Source organism: Vulpes vulpes, chromosome 14, assembly GCF_048418805.1.
Source record: "Vulpes vulpes isolate BD-2025 chromosome 14, VulVul3, whole genome shotgun sequence".
Lineage (NCBI taxonomy): Eukaryota > Metazoa > Chordata > Mammalia > Carnivora > Canidae > Vulpes > Vulpes vulpes.
Genome location: NC_132793.1, coordinates 20,827,884 through 20,852,228, shown reverse-complemented (window position 1 = coordinate 20,852,228; position 24,345 = coordinate 20,827,884). Strand labels below are relative to the sequence as shown.

The following is a 24,345-nucleotide window of genomic DNA, read 5'->3' as shown; positions in this document are numbered from 1 at the left end:
TCAGGGAAGGAGACCCAGGTGATCCTGGAGACCAGGGATCGAGTCTCACCCACATTGGGCTTCCTGCACGGAGCCTGCCTCTCCCTCTGCCTGTGTCTCTGCCTCTCTCTTTGTGTCTCTCATGAATAAATAAATAAAATCTTTAAAAATAAATAAATAAAAGTATCACACTTAATTTGGCCAATGTCCTTTTGGTAGACCCTTTAGGGTGGATCCCACTGCTCCCTTGCCTGTTTCATACTGTGCAGCAGTGGGCACCGTGGTGCCTTGACATATTTGCACACTGATGTAATTATGTACTTACATTCCAGAAGGAGAACTTTAGGGTTACTGGGCATGCAAGCATTTAAAGATTTGCCAAGTCGCCTCCCAGAACATTTTACCACCAGCAAGGCTTGAGAAAGCCTGGTTTCCCATGGGGGAAACTCAATTCCGTTTGTTTTAAAAAGAGAAAAGAATCTGACTGGCACCAGACCTGGCTTTGACTCCCAGCTCTGCCACTTGCCAGAGGGAGTGACACGGCTTCTCTGAGCCTCAGTTTCCTAGTCTGTAACACCGAGCCTTCCTGGCAATGAACATGGGGCCTTTTTGCGGGAAGGATAGACAGAGGTTGTCACCTGGGGCCAGGCCAACCCACCCTCTGACCTGGTGTAGCAGTAACTGGTTTCTAAGTGCAACCCATGACCCCAGCTGTGTCGCAAGCAAGTTCCAGTCTCTGTGCTTCCCATTCCCGATGCAACGAACCAGATCCCAGGAACCGCCCCCCTTCAGGAGCCACTCCAGCTCCAGCCCCCTTGCTACTTAAGGGAGCGTGGGGCCCAGCCTGGGTCACTCCACTGGGAATCCAGGATGAAGGTTTTGGCTGGGGTCCTGTCCTCTCTACTGCTGAGATTCCTGCTCACATCCATCCCTGGGGCCCTGGGTACCAACCCCGGCCTGGTCGTCAGGATCACTGACAAGGGCCTCGAGTATGGTAAGAAGCTGTGGCTGTTGGCTGGACTTGGCCGACCTGCTGGGCGCCAGACTGCTCTGCATACTGTGGGGGACACCAACGGGCGCTCTCCCTCAGTCTGGCGGCCCTGGCTCCCAGTCTGGCAGCCCTGGCTCCCAGTCTGGCCAGGTCACCCACCCACTGTGCTACTTGGGCATGGTGCTTGTCTGGGCGGGGTCCCTCACTAGCCAACAGGGATAAGAATTTGGAGCAAACAGTTGATTGAGGGGCAGATTCCAGGACACAGTGGAGTGGAGTGGGAAGGTGAGAGGAGAGAGGGAGGGCAACCAGAAGATGTCATTAACCCAGCCATTACCCACTGACTGGCCCAACTCCACTGGAAAGTTCTTAGGTTCTTAGTCAAGCTTGAAAACATGTCTTAAATCATGATAACAGAATGGTCGTGACCTCCAGAGGAAGGCAATGACCTGGGGGGTGAAAGTGGGGGGCAGGAGGGAGGCTGCAGCAGTGCTAGGAATATGCAACATCTGGCTCTGAGAGGTGGCTACCTGGGTGCTTAAACCTTTAAATATTACCTGGTAGTGTCTCTCGTGTATGTTATATCTCAATTTTAAATCGAGCAAAAGCAGGATGACTTTTTGAAAATGATGCTGAAACAAAGCGTCAGGATTCATCCATCAGTAGGGAGCTGAGGTGTTTATACACCACCCCCGACAGTAACTGAACCAGCGCCTCAGCTGCCTCATCTGTTAAATGGGGGACTGTTAAATGATAACATTTACTTTGATAACATTTTTTTAATTTGATAACATTTAATCTGTTAAATGATAACATTCCCCCAGGCAGGGTTGTTGGGAGTTGAGGAAATGAAATCAGGGAAGGCTTCTTGGAGGAGGTTAGGGGAGGCACAAAGGTGAGTGGCACCTGGCCAGGCACGAGCGGTAGCATTCGGGCAGAAGGACTGGCACGTGCCTTCACTCGAGGGAGGAGTGCCAGCTGGAAGGAGGGGAGGCCCCGGCCTTCTGCGTTTACACGCGCCCCTTGCAGAATCCCGGACCCCTCGCATATCAGAACAAAGGGTGCTAATAAGCACTGTTTATATTGAAATCCTACATCAGGCAAAATGTGCCTTTGGTTCCTTTCCCCTGTGTGACTGACGATTGTACCATGTTTACTTAGCTGATTGGCTAGAGTTGGACATTTTGGTCCTTTCCATATTTGTCATAGTATAAACCCTGCCGTCGCAGGCATCTACTGAGTGCCTGCTGTGTGCCGCGCACCAAGCTAGGCGCGCCCGTTATCCTCCGAACCCCCTTTTGCCCTGCAATGATTTCTTTTCATCTTCATGCCAGCCCAGAAAAGCAAGCTCTGTTGCCATTGCCGTGGAGAACGTGAAGCTGAAGTCTTGCTCAAGGTCACCCAGCTAGAAAGATGCCTGCGCAGGGGTTCTAGGCCTCACAGTGTCTTCAGCACGGGCTAGATGCGGGGAAGGGCAGGACAGAGGACCACCCACTGCACACGCAGCACTCCTGCCCTCGTGGGGTTGCTGACAAAGACACTGTTTCCTCACCCATAACCTGGGCATCAACCTAACGGCACCCCGTGAAATGGAGGGATGCTCCTATTTCTCCTGTCACTTGGTACACAGCAGGGGCTTGATATTCTGTAACTGTCATTAATGTGTGTAAGCAAGTCGGCCTTTCTCCCTGGAGCAGGTGGGAGCCACCGAAGGGTTTGGAAGGGAGTCAGGCAGGCAGGCAGGACAGGCTGACTTGCAGCTTTTTCCTATCCACAGTGGCCAGGGAGGGGTTGGTGGCCCTGCAGAAAAAACTGCTCAGCATCACGCTGCCGGACTTCGCCGGGGACTTCAAGATCAAGCCCATTGGCCGTGGGCACTATGACTTCCACAGGTGGGGCCCTGAGGTGGCTGGGAGGAGGGGTGGGGATGTGGAGGGAGGGGAGGGAGAGCCCCAGGACCTCCCTGGGCCAGCAGTATGAAGAGTTCCTCGCAGCATTGAGAGGGAAGTCCTGGGGGGGAGTTAGGTTCCCCCCATTCACTCACTCATCCAACAAATATCAGTGAAGACCTACGAGCTGTGTGACCTGAGCTTCGGTTTCCTTATCTGTAACACGGGGATGACTCTGTGATACTCCAGCCTTTGATCTGGCCCCTGCATGTAGTCTGGAAGGGGACATAGACCTTAAACTTTAAATACAGTAGCCCAACTGTTAGAGCTGAGGTGTGTCCATCCAGGGGAGTCAAGGAAGGCTTCCCAGAGGCAGTGGCATTTGAGCTGAGTCTTCAAAGGATCACAAGACATGAGTAGCTGATGCCAGGGGAAAAAAAGGCATAAAATACTTGTGAAGGAATGGGTGACGGAGAAGAGCAATTGAGTCACAGCTCATCACCCCTTCCCTGCCCACTCCCATCGATGGCTCCACTCATTCTTTCTTTTCTTCAGTCCATCAGCAAACATTTATTGAGCACCTACTACTATGTGCTGGGCATATAAAATGGAACTTGACCACTGTTTTCCCAATAGGTGTCGTCTTGGTTTGCTTCTCCCAGCACTTTGTGTCTTTTCCTGAGGTTGGCCTCAGCCTTTCCTGAATCTGATCCCCCTACCTGGATCTGTCAAAGGAGAGGATGGCTCCAAGAAGGAGCTGCCAACCCAGAGGGGTGTGTCGATGTCCCCTATTCCGGATCCCACCCACGATCATGAGATTCCTGGGCTCAGATCCTGACTGTGTGACTTTGGCCAAATGCATCTCTTCCAAGTGGTTCTATTTCCCTGTCTGTAAAAACGGAACAAGAATGGTGCTGACCCCTCTGAGAGGCCTAGGTGACATAACGGATGCCACGTGCTTAGAGTGGCCATGTGGTTCAGCACAGAGCATACAACTGCCTGGAGCAGACTTCCAGCCCAGTCCCCTGGGGAGGGAGTGGGGATGGCGGGGCTCGGAGCTGGGGCTAATGCTGTCCACACTGTGTCTCTCTCCTCAGCCTGAGTGTCCACAGCTGTGAGCTGCGTGGCTCTGCTCTGACGCCACTCCCCAGCCAGGGCCTGAGCCTCACCATCTCTGACTCCTTCATCAGAGTCCAGGGCGAGTGGAAGGCGCGCAAAGCATTCGTGTAAGTGGACTCTGCTCCCACGCTCTCGGGCCCTGGGCCCATCCTTCTTGGGTCCTAGCTCATCAGAGAAGCCACATGGTGGATGGAAGATGCCTACAGGGGTCCGAGTCCTGGCTCTTGGTTGAGTCTCTTCCCTTCTCATGCTTCCCTGATGGGGTTGTGGTTAAATGAGAGAATCCTGTATCTTTTTAGTTTGCTTTCCCCAGCAGCAGGTCCCAAGACAAGAATTCAAATATAAGTATTTTACCTGGGAAATGACCTCAGGAAATGTCCATGGGGGTGGGGGTGGGGAGAAGGGAGGCAGGGAGGGAAGGATGTCAGCTTGGCAGCTGATTGGAGCTCTGTCCTTCTGGGGACCTCTGGAGACCATGCAGGCAGAGCACACCTCTGAGTTACCCCAACTCAGCCATTATGGCCCCTTCTTCCTGTTTGGCCCTTGGTCAAGGGCGGCTCCCAGGAGCACGAACTCTCTAACACCTTGAACTGTTCTCTGATCTCCAGGGTCCATGGATGGAAGGTGGGTTAGTCTGCTCGGGCTGCCATAATAAAATGTCACTAGGTGATTTAAAATTCTGGAAGCTTGAAGTCCAAGATCAAGGTATCAGCAGGTCTAGTTTCTTCTGAGGTCTCTCTCTTTGACTTGCAGATGGCAGCCCTCTCGCTATGTCCTCACATGGTTGTCCCTCTGTGTGCATGCACCCTGGGTGTCTCTCTGTGTCCTCTTCTTATAAGGGTCAGATTAGATTCTGGCCCACCCTAATGGTCTAATTTTTTTTTTCAAGTTTATTTATTTAATCTCTACATCCAATGTGGAGCTCGAACTCACAACCCTGAGATCAATTCTGGCTCCACTGATGAGCCAGCCAGGTGGCCCCTTAATGGCCTCATTTTAATGCATCATCTCTTTAAAGACTGTGTCACAAATGTAATCACATTCTGAGGTATTGGGGCTTAGGCCTTCAACATGTGAATTTGAGGTGGGGACAAACAATTCAGTCTATCACAGAAGGGTTGACCAGTCTTTTCTGGGCAACCTGACTGTATTGATACTTTAGACCTGCACTGTCCAATAGAGTAGCTACTAGCTATGTGTTTTCACTGAGTACCTGAAAAATGGCTGGTACAAATTGAGATCTGCTATAAGGGTGAAACATGAGATTTGAAGATTAAGTACAAAAAAACCCCAGATGAAATATCATTAGTGATTTTTATATTGTTATGTTGAAATGATAACATATACTATTAAAATTAATTTTTTTCTTTTTCTTTTATTATTAAAATTAATTTTACCTCTTTCTTCTTGCCTTTTTGAAAGTGGCTACTAGAAATATTTTAATTGCCTATGGGATTTGCTTTACAAAGATGTGCAGGATACACGTCACCATAGTGCACATTCATTCGATCTCCAGGAAAACAAGCAAACTATGCTCTCTGTCCTGTGTTTTTCCAGCTAAGATCTTTTTGTATGAGTGTTTGAAAATCTACCTCATTCTTTTTTTTTTTTATCTTTTTTAATGTAATATTTTCATTGAGATGAAATTCACATAACGCAAAATCCATGTAATGTAAAATTAGCCATTTTATTTATATTTTAAAAGATTTCATTTATTCATGAAATACAGAGAAACAGAGGCAGAGACATAGGCAGAGGGAGAAGCAGTCTCCTATGGGGAGCCCAGTACAGGATTCGATCCCAGGACCCCGGGATCATGACCTGAGCCGAAGGCAGACACTCAACCACTGAGCCACCAAGGTGCCCCAAAATTAGTCATTTTAAAGTGAACAATTCAGTGGCATTTAGTACATTCACAATGATGTGCAACCACCACCTCCCTCTAGCTCCAGAATGTTTTCATCTTCCCAGGAGATCACTGCCCACTGCCTCCTCCCTCAGCCCTGGGCAAGGCCCAATCTGCATTAGTTCTCTATGAATTTGCCTTTCTGGGACATTTCATACAAATGGAATCATACAATATATGACATTTTATGTCTAGGTTCTTTCATTTAGCATAATATTTTTGCGGTTCATCCACATCATAGCATGCATCAGTGCTTTATTCCTTTTTATGGATGATTAATATCTCATTGTATAGATAGACCATATTTACCCTCTTTCTTTTTTTTTTTTTTTTTTTGAAAGGGGCAGGGGTGGGGCAGAGGGAGAGGGAGAGAATCCCAAGCAGGCTCCATATCTAGCACGGAGTCAATGCAGGGCTCAACCTCACGACCCTGAGATCATGACCTGAGCCAAAATCAAGAGTTGGTACTTAACCAATTGAGCCACCCAGGTGCCTCTACCCTCATTCTTTTCAAAGGCTGCATAGCATAGATGCCTACAACTTGCTGAATCTGTCCTTACTAGTTGAAAGTTGGGTGGTTCATCACTTTTTGCTATGACCCGTGATGCTGCCATGAGCTGCCCCATGCGTATATCTTGGCAGGAAGAGCCACAGAGTAAAGTCTTAGAAATAAAATTCCTAGGAAGAAAACATGCATTAGGATGGATCCCAGCAATCTGTATTCCAGAGGTGCTCTCCCCACTGCAGCACCTGGGACTTCTGTTTACCCACACCTTCTCAAGCTTCAGAACTTTCATCCGACAGGTGAAAACTGGCATCATTGTTATTTTCATTTTTAATAATGTTTCATATGCTTATTTGCAACTGAACTTCCTGTTTGATATCTTTGATCACCCTTTTTTTCCTTTTGAGTTGTTTCGTCTTTTCCTTATTAATTCATATGAGCTTGTTCTTTGGGTATTAAGGAAATTAGCTTTTTGGCTGGCTCACCATGCAAAGTCTTTTTTTTTTTTTTTTTTACTTCGAATGTGGCATTTTTTGTTCACTGGAGTTTTAATTTTCTATGCTGGCAAGTCTATCAGCCATTTCCTCCAAGGCTCCTGAGACTTGGATCCTGCCTAGGAAGGCTTTTGCTCACCCCCTCCCACAAATAACTAGACCCAGGCTTTTTTCCTGATCTCTTACAGTCTTATTTGTAATAAATCTTTGCTTCATAGTAATTTTCATATTTAAGATTTTGCTCTAGCTCCTCTTATGTTGGGGTAAGAATTGAGCTCATCTTTCCCCCTAAATGGTGGCTGATCTTAGTCTAGGAATTGATGATTGCTTTTCTCATCTCCTCCAGGAAACTACGGGGTTCCTTTGATGTGCAGGTCAAGGGTATCACCATTTCAGTGAACCTTGTCTTGGGCAGGGAGCCCTCTGGGAGGCCCACTGTTGCTGCCTCCAGCTGCAGCAGCCACATTCAGGATGTGGAGGTGGACATATCAGGAGATTTGGGGTAAGTCACACTGGCCAGCTGGACCCCTGGGTGCATCCCAAGCCCCATCCAACCCAAGGCCTGGCCTCTGATAAGCACACATGTCCAGGTGTAATGCAGGGGCACATCACAGGCACTGGGAGGTCATTCTTTGGGGCACCCTGCTGAGATCAACAGATGCAGGCTTGAGCCGGAATACACTGGGGACCACCATCAGGTGAATGAAATCTATTAGAGGAACACAAGGGCTTTTGGCTGAAGAAGAGTGTGTGGACAATGTACAAGTCCTCGGATATATGTCTTTTTGTCCGAGTTTCCTTGATGAGAAGTATGTGGATTCTCAAGCCTCTCCCTAAATCTACTGAATCTGTTTGGGTGCAGCAGGGGGCTGGGATGCCAGATGCATCAGCAAGTGTGCTGGGAGCTGGGACACTGCATTTTTATCCTGTCCAGGATTCTGAGACAGAGCAGGGTCCCAGGATGGGGTGAGAAGAGTTCCCTTGGGGACCGGCCTGGCCAAAGGCCAAGGTCTGGCTTTCTCTGCTGCCTCACTGTCCCCACATTCAGAGGCACACAGCTGACCGTCCTCTGTGCCTCTCTCCCCAGGTGGCTGATGAATCTCTTCCACAACCAGATTGAGTCCAAGTTCTGCAGAGTATTGGAGAGCAAGGTAGGAATGTCCAAACTGCTGGCATCTGCTGTGCCACTCCAGAGCTAGGTGTAAGCCTTCATTTTGGCGCTGGATGGCCAGGAGGACTGGCCCAGACGTATTTAGGCCCAAGGCCCAGAGAAGATGAATCATTTCCCTGAGGTCATGGAGCCAGTGTGTGGCCAAGCTGGGCAAAATGTAGGTCTCTGGACTCTAAGTATGTTTAGGGAAGCAGAGAATGGTTAGATGTTCAGCCAGTGGTTCACACAGCAGGGACACAACAGGGACTCCTGCCCCTCCCTCTCCTTGACTTTGTTCACTGTCCCCCAATGCCCTGCACTCCACAAGGCCAAAAAAGGAAATCGGCACTTAGGTGCCTGCAGATACCAGGCAGGACACTTGGGGAATGTGAGAACCAGGTGAGAGCTCTGGTTCCTACCTCATGAGCACCTGCCCAGGAGAAGAAGGCAGCCACAGGCTGTCTGTTTTCCCCATTAAAAAAACAAAACAGGGATCCCTGGGTGGCGCAGCGGTTTAGCGCCTGCCTTTGGCCCAGGGCACGATCCTGGAGACCCGGGATCGAGTCCCACGTCGGGCTCCCGGTGCATGGAGCCTGCTTCTCCCTCTGCCTATGTCTCTGCCTCTCTCTCTCTCTGTCTCTCTGTGTGACTATCATAAATAAATAAATAAAAATTAAAAAACAAACAAACAAAAAACAAACAAACAAACAAAAAAAAACACCTATGTGAAATCTCCAAATTTCAAAATCTTTGGCTAAAACAGAGGTTTCATGTTAGCAAATACTCACTTCACCTCCAAAATACCATTTCTGAGGTATCATGAACCTGGAGGTATGTATGTAGCAATGATTGCGCTTGGGAAGGAGAAAGTCATGAAGGAGGAAAGAGGAACACAGACACACACACAGACACACACACACACACACACACACACACACACACACACAGGGTCTCCACTGGGTCCAACAGCCAGTCTCATTTTGAGTGCCCCTGGTGGTTGAAGTGGGAATAGTGGGAATAGCAGAAGACCCCACGGATGAGGAGTGGCAAACTGCATTCTATTCCTTTTCTTATTCTGGGGTCCTGGGGTCTAGGTGAGCTTGGGAAATATGTCAGCTTCCTTCTTCAGCACCTCATTTCCATGTAGCCATGCCTTTCTCAGTAGGACACAGTATTCTTCAGCGGTGTGGATTTATACTACCCTGCTGATGGTGGTTCAAATAAAGATTAGCAATAATATTATACAATAATAGTAATATACTACAATTGGTTTTGATATATGCAATTCGTTTCGCTTTGGTTAAATAATATAATTAATGTGATACAGAATATATCATTGTGTAACTATTCTTATCTATAACAATGGCGGCTATTTATTGAGACTGTGGTTTGGCCAGGAATAGTGTGCTAAGCTTTCCAGCACTGAACAAGCTCTCCACCTTAACCACGACCTTTGAAGAAAGTGCCATTTCCCACATTTGACCTAGGAGGCTCTGAGAGGTGGAGTAACTTGCCCAGTGGCCACCTTGCTAGGGAGGCGCTAGGTCAGCATTCGAACTTCCTAGAATGTGAGGCAGTTTGTACCAAAAGTCTTCTAGGGGCGAGTGTCTTGGGAAAGATAGAGATCTCACCTGATCCCTGACCCTTATGGGTCTTCGGAGATTTGCTACATCTAGGAAAACAAAGAGCCTGGTACAGGACCTTTCAAATTCCCCACTGGCAGTATCTGACCACCAGGACTAAGAATAAGCACTCCCCGTATGCTTGCTCTCTGGGTCATACATACTCACTGTCTCATCCCATGTTTCTCTCAGCCCAATCTCTGGGAAGCACTTGGCCTTGTATCCTGTAGGTAAGAACTCAAAAGCAGGGAGAGATTCTGCAAAAGTCACACAGCTGGTAGGGGGTGGGAGGATTGGACAGGATTTGAACCTAAGTTTGTTCAATTCACCTACTACACCCTTAACCTGCCTCTCTAGGAGGCCTGAGGGCCAAAGAGCCTTCCCTGCCCCATCATGCAGGTCCCATTAGGGGTGGGACATTCAGGGAGGTTTTAGAAAGATCTGATGGGCCTTTGTCTGAGGGAAAAGCAAGAAGGGAAGAGTCTCCAGTGAGGCCAGCAGTTTCCTGGTTCCTGTGAAGTCAACTGTGACTGTCCGTCACCACCTCCATTCTTTGCTTTTTGGCCACAACCCTTGATCAAACTGAGCCGTCACCACCTCCATTCTTTGCTTTTTGGCCACAAACCCTCCCAAAACTGAGCCAGCTGCAAAGAGAAGGTTAAGATTTCACCTCTTGCCTGCCCAGCATCCAGCATAGACCTTTCCCCACGTCCCCCATGTGCCTGATTTATGCCTGCTCACCTTTCCACCTGCCCTTAAAATGTCACCTCCCACGCTGGTGGAGCCCACCCCCCTTAGATACGTGGATCCATCTGCACAAGAGGTGGTGGCTGCTTAGTCAAAACAACTGTGTACTGTGGGGAGTCACATACACACATGAACACAGAAAATATTTACATATAAATCTAAACATTTTAAGACACGGTAAATACAAATCCATTTGTCATCTTTTCACACAGGGCCCAGAACTGTTCTTTGAAAATAGTCTCCTGATTGACACTGGACTTTGTCTTTCGTGCATGAAACATTGATCTGCTACACGTTCCAGCTCAGATTGCTTTAACCACAATGAGAATTCAGAGACATTTGCAAAGCAATCCCAGTGAAGAATCCTTCTAGATTTTTATGATTTCTTCCTTCCTAAGCATTTGCTTGTTCACACCAAGAATGTCTAACAGTATTTTCTTTAAGCAGCTCACCTCTCCAGAGTACTTAGGTTCCCTCGGTCGTAATCTGTTGGTTTACATAATAAATATTTCGAGCGATTACAAGAGCAAGTATAGCAAACAGGTTTGGGAACACACATTCCCTCTTCGTGAGGTGCATGTCACTCAAGTGGCCACCACGAAGTGTGCAGGCCTACTGTGTGGTGGCCTCCTGGACACGAGCATCAGGGGAAAGGTGGAATACTGATCAGTCCAGCCAACTTGTTAAGGGATGACATTTGAGAAGTATCTACTAAGTACACCTGTGTGTGTGGCTATTTCTACTGACCATCTAGTTCTGCTATTCAATTCTAAATTCTGAGAAGCCAGCACCTCCCAGAGGAAAGTATCTCTCAAGGTAGAATGTCGGGCAGCGCCTCCAGCCCATGTGCCCTCGCCAGGCTGGGAAGCTGACTAGCTAGCTCAGATGTCTAGCTCTGGGAACTTGGAAAGGTCCGGTTGGACCCTATTGAGGTCCACGTGGGGGCCTGCATGTTTTTGATCATTTCTGTTTCCCGGCACGTGGCACATGATAAGCACTGATCTAGTTTTTGTAGAATCAACCAATGGGCAAATATATGAAAGACCACGACTAAAGCAATTAGCACAGTGGCAGACCAAAGCCAGGGGGACCCACTCAGGCTTTCTCCTCCCATGTGTTTCAGATTTGTGAAATGCTCCAGAAATCGGTGACCTCTGATCTCCAGCCTTATCTCCAAACTCTGCCGGGTAGGCTACTCCATCCATCTCTGGAATACTCTATTAATTTATATATGCACATATTCATACCTTATAAAACTTTAAATGGGACAGAAATGTAGAAAGTAATAACTTTAAGTATCCTTTTCACCCCCAGATTTTCTTCTAAGAGGTAACTTCTATTTGGGATATAACCTCTTAGATATTTTCTTTTGTATATAAAAATAAAGGGGGCAGTCCAGGGGGCTCAGCGGTTTAGCGCCGCCTTCAGCCCAGGGTGTGATCCTAGAGACGCAGAATCGAGTCCCACGTCCAGCTCCCTGCATGGAGCCTGCTTCTCCCTCTACCTGTGTCTCTGCCTCTCTCTCTCTCTCTGTCTGTCTCATGAATAAATAAATAATCTTTGAAAAAATAATAAAAATAAAGGGGCACCTGGGTGGCTCAGTTGGTTAAGTGTCTGCCTTCAACTGAGATCATGATCCCAGGGTTCTGGGATCGAGCCCCACATTGAGCTCCCTGCTCAGTGGAGAGTCAGCTTCTCTGTCTCCCTCTGCCTCTCCCCTTGCTTGCACGGTCTCTCTCTCTCAAATAAATAAAATCTTTATATATATATATATATATATATATATATATATACATACAGAATTCTCCCCATTCTGTGGCTTCTTTGGCATGAAGTTCCAGGTATGGAGGGGATACCAGAGCTGGGCTCCTCCTGCCCTCAGGTGTGTGTGTGTGTGTGTGTGTGTGTGTGTGTCTGTATGAGGGAGAGAGAACCCGGAACCCACTCAGGCCCCAGCTGAGCATACCACCTCTTCATCGCAAGCCCACCAGTGGGACAGAAGAACCATGTCATCTCTCTTTGGAGAAGTAGCTCTTTGCTCCAGGGCTGGGCTGGGTAGAAGGTCTCGAGGCAGAGGGGCAGGAGGCCCTGATGAAAGTCAGAAGAGTGTGGCTCAGTCGGAGCCCCCATCACCTGGCTCCTAATTCTTCCTCTCTCCCGGTTCACAGTCACAACACAGATCGACAGTTTCGCTGGCATTGATTACAGTTTAGTGGAAGCCCCTCGGGTAACAGCCCAAATGCTGGACGTGATGTTTAAGGTGAGAGTCCTAGACCAGGGGCTTGGATGGGTTCAGCCCCAGTGTACCGTACCCTCAGGGGCAGCCCTTACTTGGGGCCTCCTGTCTCTCTGGCTTCAGATCTGTCCTCATCTCCCAAGTGGTTCCAGCTGTTTTGAGGATGGGGCAACATGGAGTGGTGGGGAGTGTTTCAAGAGCCAGGGCCCCAATAGGTGTCTTAAAACTCTTGGGACTTGAAACTCACCCTCTTCCCCTCCTCATCTTGACTACCATGCAGGTGAGGTCAATCAGAACTGGGCTAGATGGCACAAAGCGTACAATGGGCTAATTTGCCACAGCCGGGGAGCTTTTCATTTATAAATTCTGGATACACAACCCTTTGGTCCAAAGAAAAATACTTTTTTTTTTTTTAAAATTTTTTTATTTATTTATGATAGTCACAGAGAGAGAGAGAGAGAGGCAGAGACACAGGCGGAGGGAGAAGCAGGCTCCATGCACTGGGAGCCCGATGTGGGATTCGATCCCGGGTCTCCAGGATCGCGCCCTGAGCCAAAGGCAGGCGCCAAACCGCTGCGCCACCCAGGGATCCCAAGAAAAATACTTTTAATGGGAGAGTTTTAGGCAACGACTTGCCAGTGCCCCCTCATCAGGCAACTGCCCAGGTCAGATGTCTAGCCCTGGGGTAGACTTTGAAAAGTTCAAATGCATCCTATTTCTCTCTCCAGGGTGAAATCTTTAACCGTGATCACTATTCCCCAGTCACCTTCCTGGCTCCTGTCATGAGCCTTCCTGAGGAACACAACCGAATGGTCTACTTTGCCATCTCTGATTATGTCTTCAACACAGCCAGCTTGGTTTATCATGAGACAGGGTACCTGAACTTCACCATCACAGATGACATGGTGAGTGAGGATGGTGGCAAAGTAGCACTCACAAATGACAGGGTAACCTGTCCTTCTTCCTTCTTTCCTTTCCATCCCATTTACATAAATGAAATAGGAAGTTATTGAGAAAAAAGATTCAGACAAGGAAATATATACATTAGCACAATTTCCCTTTTCATTTTGGTTGCCAGGAAGTTCAAGCCAAAATCCTTTCTCCCTCAGAACCGTGAAAGACTGTGACTTCCTTGTCTGTGTTTTACTTTTGTCCACTCTAGACCTGTTGTTCTAATTAATATTTTCTCTCATGTTGGTTTGTAGAAGTTTTTTTTTTAAAAAACTTCTAAAAATTTAGTAAGTGAGGCAGGATAATAGATACACTAATAAATGCATAAAGTTTTATTGAGTAGGAAATTAAGACCAAGTTAAAAGTAAAGCACACTTAGAAAGCACTTATAAAAAATCTATTTGGGAGCTTCCTTATAGCCAAAGTGAAAAAGGTCCATGATTTCATGATTCCTGGTGAAAGGAGAGACAAAGGCTTCCTAGGACTTACCTCTAAAACAAGTGTCTCAAGTGGGACTTTGTATAAGGAATATTAAATTTTATGGTGGATCACATCTTTAATAATTCTCAAGTTTCTTTAATACTTCTGGGTTTCAGAAAATTATTTCTTGTGGCCTTTTGTAAAGCTGAGGACTCGTGAACAATGTCAGGATGATGAGGGAAATGCAGTGCAGGCCCACTTGGTTGATCAGCTGGCTCTAATAATATTTGAGGGGCCATCTCGTGGGTGGATGGAGTGGCTTTTTGTCTTCTCAGTAACTTCTCACACTCACACACAGGCCTTTTACTTCTATTATCGTGTTTGAATAACCCACCCCGCCTGTGGTGCAGTCCTTTCTTTTAGTGGATTGGATCATGCTAGCGGTGTTTTATAATAGTTATGCGCTGGGCCTTGTGCTAGGTGCTTTGTACCCACCGTCCCACTTAGCCCTCACAATGACCTGAGAAGTGGGAGCTCCTATTATCCCCATTTTATAGATGAGGACATTGAACCTCAGAGAGGTGAAGGGACTGGCTTGTGACCACACAGTAACAAAGCCAGGAGCCATCCCTAGGTCCTTATGACTGCAAATCTCCCCACCACAGACCCTCTGGGTGTGCCCCACATGTCACCTATGTCCCGAGGAGAGTGGCCAGGACTCTGGCAACTGGTGCTTGTGCTGAGTGCAGGGCAGGTAACTCACTGTTACTATGGTAACCAAGGTAGTATGGTATCCCTGCCCCTCACCTCCCCATCTTTCTTAGACCTTCAGCTGCAGTGAGAGCACCCAAATAAAACTTTGTATCTCTTTGCTGCAGGTTCCCCCTGGCTCTAACATTCGTCTGACCACCAAGTCCTTCCGCCCCTTAGTCCCCAAGGTAAGCCCTCTCTCAGGCTTAGGCAGATGCAGGTAAACCCACTAGCCTTCTAGGGGGTTCTCTTTAAAACCATGATACAAGGGATGCCTGGGTGGCCCAGTGGTTGAGTGTCTGCCTTCGGCTCAGGTCCAGATCCAGGGTCCTGAGATCGAGTCCTGCATTGGGCTCCCCGCCCGTTTCTCTCTCTGCCTGTGTCTCTGCCTCTCTCTGTGTGTGTCTCATGAATAAATAAATAAAATCTTTACAAAAAAACAAAAAAATAAAATCCTCGGTACTATTCTCAGTTTAACCAAGAGTCAGAATGTGGCAGTGAGGCCCCCAGTGAGGGCAGGGATTTCCTTCTGTAGGCCTCAGGACCCCTTCTCTCCAAAGCCCAAACAACAGAGACCTGAGCCCCATGTCCCTGGGACCACAGGTTTCCCAGTCTTTTATCAATGATATCTGAGAATCCCAAAGAATGCTAACATGTCCCACCAAATGTACCCTAATTAATAATATCAGATGATTGCAGAGGGCACCCTAGGGACCAGGCACTGTTCTTGGTCCTTTAAAATTTATTTTTTGACTCAATACTAAATTCTCATGGTTCAACACATAAGACATAAGAGATCCTAGAGTGGAAAATTTTCTGTGCACTCCTGGCCCCTAACCACCCAGTTCCCATCCGGAGTCTACATTCTTCTGGGGATATTCTATGTATATGAGAACAAACGCTGTGAATCTTTTCCATTTTTATACATTTATATACAATCTTTTCCATTTTCCATTTTAGACATATTATACACACCAATTTGTACCTTATTTTTTTTGCCTTACTGTCCTAGGAGATCATTCTGCAGAGGTAGAAAAGGAGCTTCCATACTCGTGTTTTTCTGGGCACCCGGCCGGCCATTGTATGGACTTACCCCATAGCTTGCTTAATGGGTCTCCCAGGAAGGACTTGGAGGTGTCACCAGGTGTTGCTACAGCAGTGTTGCGGTGACTAACCTTGCAACTCTGTCATCGCGGGCCTTAGCTCGTCATTTAATCCCGCAGAAATCCACCTGTCCTCTCCCCCACCTTCCCAGTACTCCCAAGACACAGTTCAGACAGGCGGTCGTGTTGAACATGGCTTGTAGAAGGCCCGAGGATGGCGGAGAGAATTATAATGGGAAAAGACTTTAAACTTCAAGTCCTGCAGTGCCTGGGTCGTGTCCTTCCATAAGGTAGCCCTCATAGGCCCTTTCTCTCCCTTGAGCCCCAGAACCGTTCATCCTGCTGCCAATTTGTCAGAACTAGATTTGGAGGGCCCTTGGTGGCCACATCCTGGCTCCAATATCCTTTATGTCCTAGAAAGAGGAAGAAACTCTCCCTCCCTCTTCCTGCTCGTGTCAGCAATAACCTGGCAGAGAAGGAATTCAGCCCACCTTCTAAATAAGGCTCTGTACCTTCCTCAACCTTTTCAGTGCCTCCCTTTTACAAGAGGATGTAAAGTTTACACATTTCATCACAACAACAACAAAAAGCTCACAGGGACTGTCATCCTTCCCCCTAAAAAGGAGCAGTTTTGCCCCTAAGTTAAATACTAGTTAAACAGAAAATTGTGAGTACTTTTGAAACTGTGGGATCTAGTTGTGTCCTATTTCAAAATTGCTGTGGTCTGGTCTCCACGTGTACAGTTACCCAATTACAATAGCTCTCACCCAGTGCTCAGGGAGGAAGGGAGGGGTGTGACACATTTGGCCCAATGTTTTTGGAGGACAGTTTGATAATATCCATAAAAGGCTTGAAAAATATCCCTGCCCTTTGACTCGGCAGTTCCATGTCTAAGAACGTCCCCCATCCTCCCACCCTCACTCCCAAATAGCCAAGGTACACATAGCAGTGATCGTTATGACAAAACCTTGGAGACCACCTGATGCCCACTGTGGTTACATTACCCATGCCCGATAGAACCCAATGCAGTCACGAAATACATGGTGCAGACTCTGGATGTCTGACAGGGCAAGATCTCCAGTTGCACCATTAAGAGAAAAAGGGAACAAAGCATTTTGTGAAAATAGAATCAATTAAAAAGCATTCTCAGCTTCATCCAACTCCCCCGGGGTTCCCCTGGTAAACCTGCATATTTCCTTCTCTTGACATAGTATTGTCATTCTGCCCCCAGTTAGCCCGACTGTACCCCAACATGAACTTGGAACTCCAGGGAGCAATGGCCTCAGCCCCATTCCTGAACTTCAGCCCCGGGAATCTGTCTTTGGCACCCCTCATGGAGATTGAAGCCTTTGTGCTCCTGCCCAGCTCCATCAGGGAGCCTGTCTTCCAGCTTAGTGTGGTAAGGTTCAGAGCCTTTGCAAATGCTGTTCCCTTTTCCTGCATGCTCTTCCCCCTTCCTTCAGATCTCAACTTAAATATCACTTCCACAGAGAGGACTTTTTGGATTGCCTCTTACCATCTAAGGCCCCCTGTCATTTTGTTTTCTTTAAGTGCCCTATTATTTTTCTGCATAGCATTTATTATAAAGACACTTACGTAGCAGTCTGCAGGTTTATTTGCTTAATGCATATGTTCCCCACTAAGTGAGAAAGGGCTATTGTTGAGAGGAAGGCATAGTAGGGGTCTTTGACTTGTTTGCTCTGTATCTGTATCTGACCCCTGAAGACTACATTTCCCAGGCTCCCTTGGACTTTGACTTCTAACCAAATCAGCAAATGAAAAGCTCTGTGAAGAGAATAGAGGGCAGGAAGAAGGAAGAAGACAGAATAATTCTTCCTCTGTCTTTGTCCTGGACAGAGACTCAAGCAGTGACTGTGTCTCTTCCATGGTGGTTCCCATAACCCCAATTCCTCCTTCTGCTCTTCCAGTCCTGGGGTGGAAGCAGCTTCCTGCCTCTGCTAGTACCTGAGTCGCCCCTCTAACTCTCTTTGGCTTCTTGGCAATTCCATAATTCGTGTAGCCAAGTCTTTATGTTAAAGTCCCTCTGAGTTAAATATTGAGGGGGGGTGTCTTTCCTTTCTCAATGTACCCTAAGAGCGAAGGGATTCTGAGTCCTTCTGGGTTCCTGCTCACTGGTTGAAGAACTTCACTCTCTTGTTTCAGGTTTGAAATTCAACAAGACAAATTTCTGGAGGGATGATTGCTTCTAAATGCTATATCTGCAATTTGATTTGTCATTGTTGTTATCAAATTTGTTGTTATTATATATTATAAATTAAAAAAATACTATAAATATTATTTTTATTATTATCACCACTAGAATTGACTCTTAGCCCTGAAACAATCCCTTTAGAGATCTCCAGGGATAGGCACTCTATACCTCATGGTAATCTATTCAAAGTTCAATCACTATCATAGTCAGCAACTTCAAGTAAAAAATGTTCAAGTCCAAGTTCAAACATTTATTGAGTACCTATGATGAGCCTTTGGGGAGTCTGCAGTCTAGTGAATAAGTTCCTGCTTTAACTTACTGAGTTGTTTGTTTAAAGGAAACAGCAGGTCCAAATAGTATCCTTCCTATATGTGACAACCTTTCTCATTTAAACCTGTTTTCTTCTACTGGAATTTCCAGGCTACTAATATATCTGCCACGCTGACCTTCAACACCAGCAAGATCACTGGGTTCCTGAAACCAGGAAAGTAAGTCAGCCTCCTGCCCACATGGAGGCACTCAACTGAGCTCCTTCCATCTGGAAACTGTACCCAATTCTCTGTAGCTGGACGTAGGGATGTGAGCAGATCTTCTTCTCAATGTTAGGGGCCTGCCATTGGAGAAGGAAACTTATATTTTACCCCAATTGGCTCAGAAACTTATATTTTACCCCAATTGGCTCAATTCTTTTGCCCCACTGGTCCTGCCTCCACAAACTTCCTTTCCACCTAATCCCCCATTACTTCCAAATTTCTAAAGAATTTACTAGAACTGCTTTTTCTCAATCTGTAAATTTTCTACATCAGCTATATTGAGTTTCTGACATACACTACCCCTTTGTGAGTCTTCCCAGTAAGGTTGTATCACTGATTTGAGTTCTTAACCATCTTTTCCAGTCCCATCCCTACCCTGTCCTCAGCTTTGTGTCTTCTCAAGCCAGTACCTCCTTTCTGGGGACCCGCACATTGCTTAGGTTTCCCATGGACGTAATGCCCTCATCTCTGAATCTTCTTTGATTCATTATAGGGTACGAGTGGAACTGAAAGAATCTAAAGTTGGAGTGTTCAATGTAAGTTATTATTGTTTTTATTTATGAAATGATTAAGGTATTAACTAATTTACTGTGTTAACTAAACAATATTATGGCACCTATAGGAGAAAATGGAAAAATGAGAAGAGCTACTCTGTGCCATAGAAAAGTGTAGAAGTTCTCAAGGACTTGAAACATAGGGCCAAACAACCGTTATATCCCAGTAGAAGATAAGATATAATTAAATTGTCTGTTGAACAGAATTCTTTTCACTACAAGAATAGAAAGCCAACTAAAAGTGTCTTAAGCCAACAGAAGGAATTTATAGGGTCATAAAACTAAAAAACAAATGGAAAAAGCCAAGGCTAGAAGTTTCAGGCAAAACTGGATCTAGGTGCTCAAATTAGTGCATCAAGAATCTCTTCCCAAGTCTCCCTTCTGCTTTCATCTGTGTTGGCTTCGTTCTCTGACATGTTTTTCCCACTGGTGGAAAGTCTGAAAATTTTGTAGTTTAATTCTTTTTTTTTTTTTAAGGTTTTATTATTTATTTGACAGAGAGATTGAGAGAACACAAGCAGGGGGAGCTGCAGAGGGAGATGGAGAGCAGGCTCCCCACTGAGCAGAGAGCCCATGGTGGGGCTCCAACCCATGAACCCGAGATCATGACCTGAGCCCAAGGCAGACACTTAACTGACTGAGCCATTCAGGTGCCCCTGTAGTTTAATTCTTTAAAAATCCAGGTGCTAGCTCTCATTAGGTTAATCTGAGTCATGTGGCCATTCTTTAGCCAATCACTGTGGTTAAAAATTGGACAAACATGGGTTTCACCTACACTCTTGGAGCCAGGATGTTCAGTCCCAAGCCATATGGACTGAGATCGGAAAGGAGGGTCCCCCAGGGGAAAATAGGGACTCTGTTATTGAAACAAGAAGGAATTAAGTGCTGGACAGGCTGAACCAAGAGGTGATTTCCACAAGGAGGGACAAGTGGCAAAATGGATGGCCCTATATTAAAATAAGAAAAATAGTGGGAAGATCACTGTGGGCAGAAGTGATCAGGGAGAGATTTCTGACGAGAGAAGGCTAAGGAGGAAATGGGTAGAACTTACCTGTAATAAGTATCTTACTTTTCACCATCCTGCTAACACTGGCCCCTCTGGCCAGCCTCCCCCTACCTTGCGCTGCCCAGATCCTCCCTTACAGACTTACAACTTGGAAATAAATGCATAACCTGTGGGGAGAGACGCTGCTCACAGGGACCCCAAAGGATGACCCCTTTCAGGGAATGAAGGAGGAAGTAAATGATGACACAGTAATATTGCATCTGTGTGTGGCATGTAAGAATGTTCTCGGAGGTAAAACATTCACATGTAAAGATTCACAGAAAGTTATCAGATTTCGGAACACAGAATGCAGAAAGCAAGAACTATAGAATCAGATAAATCCGGGTTCAAATTCTGCCCCTGCTGTTGGTCCTAAAAGTCACTTTCATTCTGTGGCCTCGGTTTTCTTGTCTGTGAAGTGGGGGGGCAGTAATACCAACTTCAAGGGGTTATTGTGAAAACTGAATCAGATATATACATAATGCTCTGAGCCCTATACTGGGTACATGGTGTTAAAAGTGGTGTTTTATAATTTTTGTTTCGAGAATTTTTAAAAAATATGTCTTATACAAACAATTCAAGATAACATGCTGTGAAAAAAATTAAATTGTAAAAAAAATAAAAAATAAAGACAAGGCTAAACCAAACCTTGATATTCTTCCTAGAGGAAAGACGGTTGGGTGTATAATCTTCCAAATGTTTCTGTCTCTTGCACACAAATAAATGTGTGTCTCAAAATAGTTTTATCTCATTAAATAGTAGCATGATGTAGGCACCTATTCAAAATATGAGTTTTTTCAGTCTTATTTGCCGTGTCAGCACATACAAAACTAGCCCTTCCCCCAATCCCAGGTCCGCCTTGTGGAAGTTTGTTGGTGGGCAAAGTGGCACACGTGGTCATGGTGTATCTGTCCTGTTCTCCACCAGGTGGAGTTGTTGGAGGCACTACTCAACTACGGCATTCTCCACACCCTCTACCCCAAGGTCAATGGTAAGGATCACTAGGGATTTTTCCAAGTCAAGGAAGACAGTGCTCCTTTGAGGGAAAAGTTGCTGGACTTGGAGATGGCAAACAGAGCTCTTCGGCAGGCTGAATGACTTAGGCATTTCTCCTCCTTGACCTTCAGCAGCCTGCGAGAAGGGCGCTTTGAAGGTGGTCTCATTCCCCCCCCCCCCCCCCCCCCCGCCCCCACACCGGGCTCTAGTGAGCTCTTTGGAGCACAGAAAACCCCTTCCTAAGAGAGAAGGAAGGACTCACAGAAATGTGCCCCCTATACCCTGAAATGGCAGGTAAAAGACTGAGGACCAAGTTAATATAGAGGGCACAGGGCAGCTCACCTCTGAATTCATGTTTCCCAGTCAATTGCCAACTCCCTAGTCAGAAAATAAAGCATAAAGCCCTAAACGCTGTTTCTAGAATGCCCTGCTTCATTTGGCTGCAAGAGAAAGCAGGACAGGGGTGGAGGGCAGAGAGCATCGTATGCCGCCCCATACCTGCCAGTCCTCCCATATAGCAGCAGGGCTGGGAGCTCAGCCTCCTGTGGCAGGCAGCCCGCCTGAGTTGAAATCTCAGTTCTGCCTCTATGACCTTGAACAAGTTACTTGGCCACCCTGTGCCTCAAAGTCCTTATCAGTAAAATGGAATTAATAGTCTTACCTACCTCATAATCTTTGGTGATAGTTAAATGGGAACATACTGTGTATAGAGTCTGCAGAGGGAAACTTGTTTTTTCTATTACTTTATATATATTTTTTTAAGTTTTTATTTATTTTTTCATGAGAGACACAGAGAAAGAGGCAGAGACATAGACAGGGAGAAGCAGGCTCCTCACAGGAAGCCTGACATGGAACTCGATCCCCAGACCTGGATCATACCCTGAGCCGAAGGCAGACGCTGAACCGCTGAGCTACCAGGTGTCCCTCTATTACTTTATTTATGATTGTCATTTATTAACAAATCTCTCTATGTTATGCCCCAACCTCCAGAGAAGTTGGCAGATGGCTTCCCCCTTCCTCTGCTCAAGAATACTCAGCTCTATGACCCTGTTCTGGAGATCCACAAGGTCAGTGGGTTCAGGTGGACTTTTGAGGATTTGGGGAGGGGAGTTGGTTAGTTTTTCAGGTTCAGAGGCCATAGCTCAGTGGGTGGGACCCCACCTGGCCCTGCAGCTCAGAAAGGGGAGGGTTGCCCCAGGCACCGCTAGGTGCCATGCAGCCATCCATGTGGTCTTCAAAAGTGGCCCCCCTCGGAGGCAGGGGGCATTTGACACAGCTTGTGCCACACTGCCTTCCACACCCCCACGATGGGTGACCTGGGGAAACCACAAGACCAGCTCATCCTGAAAACACTGCCATGGCAACAGCCCAGGTTCTAAAAGCCATTTGTAAGTTTTGAAAATTTCTTCTAGATTCTTAAGTGGAAAGGCTTTATCAGACATACAGATCTGATGTGCTCCCCCTCATAAACCCGTTGCCCCAGCAGGCACACAGTTTGAATTTTGGTGTGCTGCCTCCCACACAAAAAAAGTCTTTTTGCTTTCTCTAGGTATTTTTAAAACGTGTGTGCTCATTTGTTTGTTTGTTGGAGATAGTTGCGTTGGTCATACTTATGCCTGTTTTCTTTCTTTGCTGTTTTTCTATTTTGTTGCCATCTATCCCTGCCTCTCCAATGTTAATACAGTTGTATCCATCAGAGACCATAATTCATGGAACTATTTTAATACCAAGGAATACACTTGATCTTCATTCTTCTCTCCACTGTTCTGACCATGCATTTTCTGGTCTGTCTGTGTCCACGGTTCAGGTTATCTTTCTAGAATAGCATCTGTAAGGTGGGATGGCTGGGTTGGGTAGCCCTGTGAGCAGTAAGGGCGATGCTGAGTTGTGTCTGGTACATCGTCAACATCCAGCAAGTAACAGCCGCTAAAGCCAGTGAAGGGCAGCAGAGTGGTCAGGGACCTGGAAACATGGACCAACTGCTGTATTTGGAAGACAAAATATCCAAAGTCCTTTTGGTCCAGAGATGCTCAACATCCTGCTGCTGAGTGTTTACAAGGAGTCAGACAGCTGGTTATTTGAAGTAAGGACGGACAATTCACGCAGCTGGCCTCAGCAAGGGCACATCAGAAGATTTATTATAAGCTATCATGCTCGTTAGACTGTTGAGGTCATTTGTTTGACCCCCAAAGACAAGGGCTGGATCACTGTAGGAGAGGATTGGATATGGACTTGAGTTCAGAGTTCCCGCCTCTTCGGATGATGGAAACTTCCAAGGAGCTAGGAGAGTAAACCTCAGCGGTGCGCAATTTTGTGTTATTTGTGAAGGAGAGAAAATTTAGGTGACACAAAGGACATTTATGGGGCCTGCCAGGAAGCAGCAGCTTGGGAAATGACAGATAAATTGCCACCTTAGAGAAGGTGGCTGGCAAAAGCTGTGCTTTATGGAGACCTTGGGGATGGAGGCACATTCACGATTTATGCTCTTACCTGGTTTCTGGAAGAGCTTGTGCTTTCCCCAACGTGGGCCTCCCTTTATATTGGAGATGCGTCTTTTTGGCATAGGGAATGCTTTTGCCATCCTGTCCTGTCTTGTCTTTTCTAGGACTTCCTGTTCCTGGGCACCAACCTCCAGTACCTGAGAGCTTGAGGGCAGGGACACAGCCGGGGTTTGGAGGCCACAGCCGGATTGGCAAATTGCATTTCCAGATGTGCAGCGTAGTCCTGACAATTCTGGGAAGATGAAGACTTCTCTGTTCTCAGCTCTCAGGGAGAGCTCCACCTGGCTTCTGCCCCCACACTGCTCCTCTTCAGCAGGTGCACCCACGCCATCTCTGACTCTGGGCTTTACTCCCCCCACCACCACCCTGCTCCCAGGATGGACCATCTTCCCCCACTGGCCTGTACCGTCTTTAAGGGCAAGCATCATTTTTTTAGTCATCATCTGATCCCTGTGCCTGACATTTAGTAGATCCTCAATAAATATTTATTGAATGGTTCAATGAAGGAACCACTTGGTACCTAGTTGAGCCTCTCTACCACCCACTCTCTTTTGTCTGAGAGGTCTTTGGATGGCTAGCCCCATCCATGGTCTCCAAGGCTCAACCCTGACCACACTCCCCTTTCTCAGTGGCTGCTGCTGT

The 24,345-nt window shown here is 46.7% G+C and overlaps 1 protein-coding gene across 2 annotated transcripts; it reads left to right on the top strand.

Moving 5' to 3' along the window:
- The first annotated feature begins 716 nt into the window (after positions 1-716).
- LOC112928266 (lipopolysaccharide-binding protein-like) lies at positions 717-24,204 on the top strand. Of its 2 annotated transcripts, none has more exons than XM_026009907.2 (15): positions 717-973; positions 2,748-2,862; positions 3,957-4,085; positions 7,230-7,385; positions 7,971-8,034; positions 11,526-11,589; positions 12,571-12,662; positions 13,367-13,543; positions 14,888-14,947; positions 17,094-17,261; positions 18,495-18,562; positions 19,101-19,143; positions 21,134-21,197; positions 22,193-22,269; positions 23,808-24,204. In XM_026009907.2, the coding sequence occupies exons 1-15, from the start codon at positions 850-852 to the stop codon at positions 23,850-23,852; spliced, it is 1,446 nt and encodes a 481-aa protein (XP_025865692.1). In that variant the 5' UTR covers positions 717-849; the 3' UTR covers positions 23,853-24,204. The 2 variants fall into 2 exon arrangements, with proteins under 2 accessions (XP_025865692.1, XP_072591979.1); XM_072735878.1 differs by having other exon boundaries at positions 815-973; positions 21,059-21,197.
- Positions 24,205-24,345: the final 141 nt, after the last annotated feature.